The following is an 11,777-nucleotide window of genomic DNA, read 5'->3' as shown; positions in this document are numbered from 1 at the left end:
AAAGGAGAAATGATCATTTTTGGTCTTTGAGTGTGTAAATAAGTGACAATTTAGCTTTTGAAAGAATAAAATATTTGATTTAGTCCTTGAATATATAAAAGTATGACTTTTATGTCTTACCATTAAGTCTTATGAGATTATTTTATGATGTTAAATGAATCAATATTTATGTGATGCATATATTGTTCACAAAAAATATAAACTATATATATTTTTTGTAATTAGTAAAAACATAACAATAAGATGAAAATATTTGGGTAAGAGCAAATACCATGCAAATTTATATATTGCCATCATGCAAAATAGGAGCAAACATGATGAACTTCAAATTTAGTATATGGCAAGCAACAACAAAAAGACAAACTGTTTTGTTTATAAAATATAACTATATATGATAACTTGATCTAATATAGACAAACAAATGGATCAAAGAAATTTTTTGATTTAGAAAATAAAACTAAAACATTAAAAATATAATTAAAATATTAAAAGATATTTTAATCTTATCAAAATCTATAGTTATTTAAAACCGAAGAAATATATAAGTGATCTCATTTCCATCTCCATCCCTATTCAATAAAATTAAACCCAAAAAATATATAAATGATGATTGTAAATAGACATGACAACAACTCGTAGGACGAAAATGAATGTATTGTTATGCATCCTTACTCTCGTTCTTATCCCTAATCTTTGTCAGAAAAATTTTTTTGTACCCATCCTATTTCCATTTAGAGTTGGATATATTCATCATATATTCATCTTTATCCACTAAAAATGATTACTACTTTAAAATAATATATTTATTTTTTGTCTAATTTTAAATTTAAAACTAATATTAGATGTCATTCTATTGAATAAGTCATAAAAAGGCAATGATTCATAACATAAGCTCAACCTATTACAATAAAAAAATGTCAAGTCTCAAAAAGATTAATTATATTTTGAGAAAACATTATTAACTGTTTAAACTTTTAGAAAAATGCAATAAAGAGCAAAAGTATTCAAAAAAAATAAAATATATTTGATTATAGTCACCAATTATTTCTTATTTTATTTAAAAATTTATAAAATGGTATGAGAAATTGATGTTTAAAAATTTAAAAATAATTCAACTCATGTCAAATTTAAATGTTTTCATAATTTTGAAATGTGAAATAATAAAGCATTCAATTATTTTATAATTATACTCTAAAAAATATCAATTTTATAATATTTATAGTTTATAAACTATAATTAAAATTATAATAAATTCTATTTATGATATTATTCAGTAAGTAATTAAAAATTATTTTTATTAAAAATATATTTAATAAATTAATTCTAACATTTTTCATCTATTTTTGAAAAAAAAACTTATTATTATACAAACATTAATCAATACAAATTTTTTATATAAAATTATTAAACATAGAGTCAAAATATTATTTTATAATAATTATAGTAACTAATTATTTAAATTATTTTTTAGTAAAAATTTTGAACCTTATAGTATGAATATATTGAAGAAAAATATTTATTTATGAAATTATTTTAAATTATTTTATAAATTACAAGATTTTATAAGATTTTAAATTACATCAAAATATTATTGAGTTTTTTTATGAAATTGTATTAAATATTTACAGAAAAAAATTTGTGTTCAAAATTTTTAATTTATCAGGGAATTATTGTTTTTTTCTAAATGGATATCAAACATAAAAAATTAAGATGTTAAACCTAAAATTTTCAGAAAACACAACTTTCCTCTTACCAAATGTATCTGCTTGGCATCACAAATCAACTGAACCGGAAGCCAGCACTTGACCATGGCAGTGGTGCGGGTGTGCCTGCGCCTCCCTTTTCGGCGGACACTTCGTTCTTCTGCTTCGTCCACCGCATCCCTATGCTTCAAGCTCTCTCTCTCATCTCATATAATTATCGAGATACATGTTCGCACCTGACCCACCTTCCATTTTCAGATCACTGTTACAACAATATCTATTCTATGGTCTGTTGGAGGGTGCCCGCCACCTGTTTGACACAATGGCTGTGACGGATATCGAAACTCATTTTTATAATACTCGTCATTAAGGATGAATATGATGGGACATACATGTATGTATTTTTATTTATTTATTTATTAATTTATTTTATTGGTACTGTTGATATTATCGGGGACAAATGCGGTATATACAATCCCAATTACAGTCGCGTTGCAGTTGTGAACATTGAAAAAACCTTGATTGTTGCGGGCTAAATCATGACAGTGGACCATTTTTTAAAACCTTGGTGTCACAAATAGTAACAAGGGAAAATTTGAGGGATGGGAACGGAGGGTTATTAGTTATTAAGAAACAGATATTCAGAGGTTTCAGATGTAGGAAACTCTGCTTCTTATCTTAATGCCTATGGGTTACAGTATACATACAAATTCACTTGAAATTTGGGGCTATTAATTTTTTTTCTTTTTCTTAACTTGTAATTTATAAATGCAGCAGGTCGTGAACTAAAGAACATGAGTCATTTGCCTTAAAGAAAAAAAGGTGAGAAGAGCGTGAAATAATTTCTTCATATGTTGTGTATAAGCTGATAAAAAAAATGCTGTATGCATTTATGTAAAAATATGTATACTATCAATTTAATTAGAAATTATCTTATGTATGACTTTTAAAATAGTCATTATAAGATAACATATTCTTCATGGATGACAATGTGTGATGGGATGGTAGTGCAAAGAATCTTTATACTATCTGTGCTTATAAATTAAAATCATTAAAGAATTGCTAAATCAAAACTACCCTTCAAACATCATCCGGAATGTGTCAGCTGTCTCAAATATTAATGTTGTTTGCATGTAAATACAAGGACATAGGATAAAATATATTGCATTCACCCACCCTTCTTGTGTGTAGGTGTGATCTTGGGTGGTGTAGGTAAGTCATTTTGCTGATTGAAGTCTAAAAGGTTTCCTACGTCAACTATCTATGCCAAACAGAAGAAAAACAAGCAAGGGACAAGTTGTCCCTAGTTTCTGCTTTCTCCTTGGTGGAGCTTTTTTTTCCCTTCTGCTTTAGTTCTTTCTCCTTGGGTTGTTCCTAATGGCAGTGGCTCTTTCCCGTTTGTCGTGTTTTTCATAGTTCTTTGCAAATAAATTTGCAAACATTTGTTGGATTTGTATATTTATAAATGATTTAGTATCGACAGATATCTGGAGTTTGGCTTTGAATTTATCAAATTAAGATACTTTTTGTTATGATAAATATGAGGTTTTTACTTTTAGTTTTCTTAGATTGGTCTTGTGATTTGTTCTTACACAGTTGTAAGACCTTTGGATCAACTATGCAAAGCTATAGAGAATGGTGTCATTAGAAAAAAAAAGGTACAGGAGAAGAAAAAATGTTTGAAATAATATCCAAACTCAAGCCATAATAAATCACACCTCAGATCCCTTCTCTTTCTCTTTTCTGGTTGCAGGGTGCAACATTTTAAGAGACTCTTTTCTGATTTAAGTTAGTCTTTACTTGACCATTCCTATATTTTATACAATATCTTGAGATATAACCTTATCTCAAGTATTATTTTTTTTTTGTGAATTTTATCTCAAGTAATATCTTGATAATATTATTAATTTTGTAATAATCATTTTAAAAGACATGTCTTGTCGTGACTTATAATTGGCTAGTGTAAAATCTTCACATTTCACTGTCCACCAGAATCAACTTAGTAATGAGGGATTTGCTTAGTGTACATGAAGTTTTACATTGTGTATTGCATAACATAAAAAAGTCTTTACTTGACAGTGCATTAAGATTAAATATAATAAATGCATTCTTTTAGTAATGATCATTTTATTACTAATTAACCATGCTTAAGCATTGACGGACAAGATACAGTTGGTCAGCATCAAAATCAACATACTCTATTTTGTAATAAAATATCTAAACGTAATGAAAATGCTGTTTAATGTATAAATATTCAAACGGAAAGCTTTGCTTCATATGGAAAGTAGCAAACATCTTTAGGAAGAAAAGGGGTAAGTAGCTTGCAAGGTGCAACTGAATTGAGTAATTTAATAAGCTTATTTTGACATGTAAGATATGAGATTGTATCATATTACAACTTTTCTTAGCGGTTTAACTGTTACAGCATCCAAGTGCTTTTTTCCCAGTCAAAAGTCTCCTATGAAACAAAGGGATATTCTCTGTAGTAATGGAGGTTTATTAGTCTAAAAATGGTATGAAAATAGTCACAAATAAATTGATCTTCACGGTTTGAAAAGCTTCTCGCGCTCAGCTGACTTTGAAACTTTAAACATCTGAAGGCTTTTATGGTCACCGGAAAACTGTACAGCGACGGCAGAACATGGACACTCAGTAGCCACTAAAGGAGAGTGGTAAGGAATGATGGAATGTGAGTTCTTGTTTGTTGTGCTATGCCTCTTGTAGAGGAAATCAGTTTAGAAGTGAGATCCAGAAGAAGCAAATTAGTATGGAATTAAACAATCTTGCCAACTCTTCTTTAGCCCCGTGGTCGTCATCTCCATGACAAAAACTGAAACGCTGGGACATGTATAAATGTTTTACAATTTGCAGTGAAGATTTAGAGGAAAAATAACAGAGAAAGGAACTCTCAGATATCTGTTTGTGAAAAGCTACCATTACAGATGACAGTACAATGACAAGATGTTCAAGCAATGCCCGGAAAATTTTCATCTTGGGCAGTCCAATTTAATTGGCTTACAACTCATAATAAGCCACAAAATTTGTTGCAAATGTACAAGTGCAGTTACAAAGATAGGAGAAATGCGTGGAAATGTTGTTAGTATGATTAAAAAATTTGTATTAATAACTCCAAAAATATAGAAAGGACAATCAATAAAAAGAATATGCATGTGCTTTACTAGTATATATCTACAACTATTATTATGTTACAAAAAAGAATGCCTACGAAGAATTGATTAAGCAAAACCAAAAGAAAAAAAATGGTTTGTTTATAAAAACTGTAATTTTCAAGAAGATACTAGTGTAACCATACCAAAGTTTTCAGAAGATCACACCCTAAGCCTTCACCATGTGTGTCTCAGCCAATGAAGAATTCAGGTCTTCTCGAGATTGAGATCTTCTACTCTGCAGATGCATCTGACTTCTGTGAGGTGACCAGAATGCCCCTATACTACTGCTGTCGAACTGCATCTGCCCTAAATTGTTCGAGGAATAACTATGTGAGACACTACTAGCTGATGGGTGAAAGGAAGATTCCATCAGCTGGATGTTTCCACTGTTATCACTAAGGCCATGCCCCAGGCTAAACGGTCTATCCTGTGAACCTGCAATTGTTGGGCTGAGTGGGGTCTTTGTTCTTCCATCTCCTGCAATACCAAAGGACCATGACTTCAAAGCTCAACCACAAGGAAATATTACCAACACATTACACAGAATGAACAAAGATATCCGAACTATCCAAAAGGAACAACTCAGCTATAATTTATAAAGAAACCGAAACCAAGAATAGCATGCTGTGAAAGTACATGATGCACTTTTTGACAATTACAAAATTTACTTACATTATCAGCACATATATAATTAGGATATAGTAGTATAAATTACAGTTTTTGAATTAATCGCATTTAATGGAGGGATTGTTTAGCACATCAGTTCACAGCCAAAGATTCACTCTATGTCTAAACACTAATTTGATACACATGGATTGTTAGAATATTAAGGATTCACTCTAAAATTGTTCTCTTAGTTTTTGGTTTCAAAGATCGGTGTAAAAAATGGTGAAAACTACATTCATTTTCACCATTTCTTATACAAAATTTAAAAATAGGAAACAATGTAAAAACATTGTAGTGCCCAAGATGTATCTAAGTAAAAACTTTCTCAAAACAACTTGCTGAGCCTTACACTTTCCAAGTAAATATTATTTTTTTTGTCCGCCATAGACCGCCACACCATCTGCCATTTTGATATGGCGCTTAAAGGTGCTCACTGCCATCCGCCGTAAATCACTATTGATAACCTTGTTATAGCAAGCCTCACAAAATAATACAAGTACGCTATAAAGTATTGTCTTTTAATATTTTATATTATATTTTAAGCCGACTTTATCAAAGTTAAAAACATAAATTGATTTTATTATATGTCTTTGAAGTGTCTAATTATATGAAGGTGTCAGCTGACTCAGCTTAGTGTCCAAGATGTATCCAAGTCATGTCCAAGTTGACAAAAGGGAAAAAAATAATCAGACACCTAGTGTGCAGTGTCCAACACATGTTGGGCGAGTGATTGTGTTGGAAGCATTGTGACATTCCACACCTCATGCAGGAGTAGTGTTCTTGTTTCATGGCATATTCATAACTTATAATCCACAAATGGGAAGTTAGAATGATGTGAAGAGCAATGAGTGGTCATAACAGAGTAACAGACAGAAAAGAATTATCAGAGACTGGTATGCAGGTTGTGGACCAGGAATCAGAACACCACAGGTCAGCAGCCTGCATGACCAGAGACCAGGAATCCAGGATGAGGGCAGGTGACCAGATCAGCAGAGAATGCATAAGAGCAGTTGGTGTGCGAGAAAACACCAGGCATGGCAAAAAACACTGCCGGTGAGCAGTGGTCCAAGGGTTGTTTAGAGTTTGTATTGAACCAGAGGTCAGTCTTGACGTTGAATGAGGAAGAAGGGTTTTGAACCCTATAGAAGTCATCAGATGAAATAAAAAAATTAAAAAAAATAAAAAAATTATGAAAGCATATGGGTTGGAAAACTTAAAAAAGGGGCAAAGATGGGTTTCAATCACACTGCGAACCTATAGTGGCTGCAATTTTTCATAATATTGGCAGCAAACATGATTGACAGCAAATTTTGAACATTTACTGTCAATTGTGTGACTTCAAAAGATGAATATAGATGTTTAAAAAAAATCATTCCTTCCCATGAAATACTATAAATCAATAATAGATGTTCAAAATTAGTTGTCAATAGCATTGGAAGTTGTAGAAAAAGAAAAACATCATTCGGATGCACATTCATATTTCATAGTTATTCATTACTGTTAAAAGGTTCAATTACATTAAAATGGACTGAAGTATAAAACCAAATTATCTCTCAAGAGACAAGAGAATATATTTTAAAAAAAGAGGGGAAAAGAATGTAACTTAAGTACTCCCTCCTCCATTCTCTTTTATAAGCAAAAAAAGTTCAATATTTTTGTTAAGTATAAGCAAAACTCAACTACTTTAGCCTTATTTAATGAGACTATCTTCAAAATAATCTTCATTTAATAGGGAGTCTGTGTTTGACATCAAGTTCCAATGAATGATAGTTTAGGAAAAAAGTTTGTTTTTAAATTGGGAATAATAAGTGTGAAATTAGTTTTTTTTGCTCATAAATGAGAACAGAGGGAGTCTCTATTAGAGAGGAAAGTATAGATATTTGTCATATAGTAAGAACTAAGTGATGCACTAAACAGAAGAACCTCAGGTTCTTTACTAAGCAGAAATGAGACAGCAATTCTTCAGAAAAACTTTGAACTTATTCATATAAATTAGGGCTTGTTTACAAATTTGAACCAACATGAAAGCTTGATTGACTTCAATACTCATAATGACATCTTCCTTCTATAACGATTCAAAATAAAAATATTATATGCTGGCCATATCAATCCAGGAAGGTTGGTACATTGCTCTTCCCAAATGAGGGATCAAGATATTAAGGTCTTGAATTTGAGCTAGGCCTAACTTAACCCCAAAAGCTAACTCATGTGATAAGGATTGTCAAAGCCATTATAAGCTCCACTTTAGCAAATAAACTACATAGAATTGTAGTCTATGTCTGATCTCAACACATCCCCTCACGGCTATGATTGACATTTGGAGTGTGAAGATTGTAGGACAGAGTTTCTATATATTACCATGGGACAGCTCCAGAGCCAGGTAGAATGCCCAGGGAAAGTCGCAGGGACAGATAGTTTCCCTTTCTTATATTGCACTGGGAAAGTCGTGAGGCCAGATAGATTGCACTGGGAAAGTCGGGGGTCAGGTTGTTCATTTTTTTGGACAGTTGAGGGTTGCTCAATATCATATCTATGATAGGCTCTAATACTATCTTGAATTTGGGCTAAAGCCAAATTCAACCCCAAAATTTCATGAGGTGAGGATTGCCCAAGCCTTTATAAGCTCTACTTTATTCATATCTATATTCTACAACCAATATAGGATCTCAACAAAAGGTAATTTTGTCACACGCACTGGAGCATTAAGACACATAAGCATAAATAAATTTGCATCACTCTAGTTAACATGAAAAGGGAAGACTTCACACAAGCATCATTTCTTTACAGTCAATCATCTTAAGTAAACACTCCCAAAAATAAGATAATTATATCAAGAATCCAATTGAGGAAACCTGATAAAGATCATTTTCTTCTTCATCGGTTCATCCTAGGCCCAATGTTGTGACTGTCTGTAGAATTATAATGTCTACTTCATTCCAAAAAAAATACACGACAATACATTTTTGATACTAAATGTTGTTTATTCAAGTTGCAGCAATTTCATGCAATTACATTAAACGCATTCATCAGAAATCATCAGTAGTGAAAATGGAGTGCATAACACTAACAGGGAAGAATGTCACAGATTCATCAGTTCTGTTGTCTAAGCATGAGCACAGACTCTAACATAGACACAGGAACAGCATGAACATGAACATGGACACTCCAAGACAGCTAAGGTCCAAAATATACAACATTGGCAAACTGCATGTGTGTGTGTAATGGAATTAAACATAAGCAACATAACAAAATATATAAATTGATAATTAAGATATGAATGAAAAAAATGTGCCTCAAAATATATTAAGAAGCATTATCATATTTTAAGCTGAATTTGCTGAATGTTTAAAAAATTCAATATCTATATTTTAAAATAATGGTGTCCTTAAAGTGTTTATCCACAAGAAGAAGCCAATTGACTCTGTTCAAATGTCCAAACTATATTAAGGTGTTGGCTCAAGTCAAGTGTCCGAGTTTACAGTTACATGAGATATTTTTTTGATTAAAGGCCTAACAAGGAGTGTCAGAGACATGTCAAGGAGATATTGGTCACAAAAACATGTAAGACACCTCAAGCATGAGCAATGCACATGCTTCCATGTACCTAACTTATTGTAAGTTCAGAAATTAAATTTATTGGATCATAAAAAAAACAGATATCATTTAACACGTAGCTTACCAGAATTCATAGGACTCCACCGCTGAAACCGGAAAGGAGATGGGATATTAATACCAGATGCACTGGACGCACTGTTATGCCTGAAAAATGGAAGATACTGTCTCCGGAAAAATCTTGGCATCCAATTGACAACCCACGACAAAGCACAAAGCAGAAGAATGAAAGAAAGTATCAAAATGGGAATAAGAATAAGCGGTTTCATCTTCATCTGAAGCAAGTAAAAACCACGGAGTCCAAACCTAACCGAATACGCCTTCCCAGCTTCCAACAAGGCCACCCCAAGAGTCCAAGTTATGCTTCCAGAGCCAACAGTTATATGCTTATCAGTAATGTGCAAACCCTCCCTCAGCAACGATGCAATATATGGTGCTCTGAAGCAATACTGCTCAATAAACGGCTGAGGGGCAACACTCTTCCTCGCAACATCCCATCTCTTATCACAGAACTCCCTCCCCTTCTCCAACACATCCTCAAGCGTGGCCTCAGCAGTCAAATTGAAAAACCGATACACCACAAAGAACCCAGAAATCACATAAAAGTGCCCCATTGGCTGGGGCAAATTACCACGAAGGGCACACGGGTGAACCTCACAATCCAGCCCAGGCCTAACATCACTCCACTCAGACAAATTCACGGCAACCTTCGCCAGCGTGCTACACTTCAACCAATTTGGGGCGCCAACAAGCGTCACCACAGTCCTTGATCCTCCCTCCTTCTTCCCCACCACATTCCCATTTCCCTCAACCATCAGACTCTCCCCTCCTTTCTTCACAGCAGAAGAACAATGTGAGCACGAATACCTCTCCTTGTACCCGATTTGCAAGCAGGGATGCTTAACCTCCAAATTCCCCTTAACAACATCCTCCATACCATACCCAAACTCCTTAAAAACATGAGCAACAGACTTATCAAATGCCTCATTGAGGCCATACCCCGCGAGTGAATAAGCCGTCAAATGATGGTTCACAGACCCAATCCTAACATACAAACTAGTCTCACTATTGAACAACTGTTGCGGCTCTTTATTGCTATTCCCCTCAAACGTGACCTGCAATGAAGACCCTCCCAAATCAAGAGCACCGTATGTTTCTCTCCTCGGCTTAACCCCAAGAATCCCGGAATCGTAATTAAGCGCAATCCATCCAAAGTAAGCCTCTTCGGTCCCCGAAATGATCTTGACCCAATCCCTCTTGCACACGAACGGCGAAGAGCTCTTCAAAAAGCTCCACGCGTTGTCGAGCAGCCATTTCGAATCGTCGAAGGGGAGTCTCCGAACCCCTGCGGTGGCGTAGAGGAAAAGCGAAGTGGTTTTATGGGAAGTTTCTGGAATCTGCTTCTGAGCCCATTTGAGAAGCGGTACGAGGGCGGTTTTTAAACCGGTTCGGTTGTGGAGCAGTTTGTCGAGACCCGGTTCGGTTTCCATGCGGTCGTAGGCGCGGCCGCTTGAAGGGTTCTTGCGCAAGCCGTCTTTTAGTGATTGGATGGAGATAGGGAGGGTGGTTTTTTTGTCATTGTGTTGGATTTGGGCTCTGTAGACGTAGACACGTGTCCCGGTGCTGCCGCAGTCGAGAACGACGTAGTATTTGGGGGAGGAGTGGTGGGAGTAGAGGGTGTAGAGGAAAAAGAGGAGGAGGAAGAGGAGGAGGATGAGGATCGGGAAGAGGAAGAGGTGTTTGCGGCGAACCGGGTTGGGGAGTTGAACCGGTTTGGTTTTGGAGAAACTGGAAGTGAAGTTGTTGGGTGTGGGGCCATGTTCGAGGTCGTAGCGATAGGAGGAGAGATCTTGGAGGGAGGAGGAGATTCGGAGGTGGTTCTTGACGCCTGGATGTTTGCCAAAGACCATGTCTGTCTCTGGGACGGGGTTGGATGGATCTGGTGCGGTTATGGGGCGGTTCGGTGCATGGTGTGGTTCAGTGATATGAGATCGGGGTTGTGTTGTCTTGTGGTGGGTAGTGTCAGTTTGAAGACGAAAGTGGAGTGAAGAGGGAAAGGGGGTAACGGAATATACGCAGATCTCTCTCTGCACAAAACTGCGTCGTTGGTGAGGAGGAAACAGAGAAGGACATCGGTTTCTCTCTCTCTCTCTTATTTTCGGGTGGATACAACCACGAAAATTAATTTTTCTAATGAAAATTTCAAATTTTAAATACTCATTTGTAGTGGACAATTTTATTTTTAATTTTTTTTATCTTAATTTATATTACCTTTTCACTAGTTTTATATTATTAATCAATTTTTTATTAACTGTATTTAACTTCTATGTTCTTATTATTATTTTAAAAAAATTAGAGAGTCACGAATTTCTTAAATAATAATATTAATAAATTCTAAAGTGAGAATAAATAATTAAATTTAAGAATTAAAAGTTCATCATAGTTTTACATTATAAATGTTAACAACACATTATGATAAACTCTTCTAAATATATTATTTTTATTGATTTAAATTTATTGAAAATAACAAAAATTTGTAGAATTCACTCATATTTAATGATTTTTTTCCTAATATTGACGGATTAAATAAAAGATACATAATAGGAGAAGATCCCTAAATATTGGG

The 11,777-nt window shown here is 34.2% G+C and overlaps 1 protein-coding gene and 1 long non-coding RNA gene across 2 annotated transcripts; one reads left to right on the top strand and one right to left on the bottom strand.

The window, feature by feature from the left end:
• Window positions 1-1,705: 1,705 nt before the first annotated feature.
• On the top strand, window positions 1,706-3,187 carry LOC114390381. Its single transcript, XR_003661895.1, has 2 exons — window positions 1,706-2,097; window positions 2,895-3,187. It is a non-coding gene; the product is annotated as an uncharacterized LOC114390381 (long non-coding RNA).
• An 833-nt stretch (window positions 3,188-4,020) lies between these two features.
• Window positions 4,021-11,320, bottom strand: LOC114390149 (probable apyrase 7). Its single transcript, XM_028350835.1, has 3 exons — window positions 9,219-11,320; window positions 5,017-5,350; window positions 4,021-4,541 (listed from the first exon to the last, which is right to left on the bottom strand). The coding sequence occupies exons 1-2, from the start codon at window positions 11,059-11,061 to the stop codon at window positions 5,040-5,042; spliced, it is 2,154 nt and encodes a 717-aa protein (XP_028206636.1). The 5' UTR covers window positions 11,062-11,320; the 3' UTR covers window positions 4,021-4,541; window positions 5,017-5,039.
• Window positions 11,321-11,777: the final 457 nt, after the last annotated feature.

Source organism: Glycine soja, chromosome 16 (genome assembly GCF_004193775.1).
Source record: "Glycine soja cultivar W05 chromosome 16, ASM419377v2, whole genome shotgun sequence".
Classification (NCBI taxonomy): domain Eukaryota; kingdom Viridiplantae; phylum Streptophyta; class Magnoliopsida; order Fabales; family Fabaceae; genus Glycine; species Glycine soja.
This window is presented reverse-complemented; position numbering and strand designations above follow the sequence as displayed.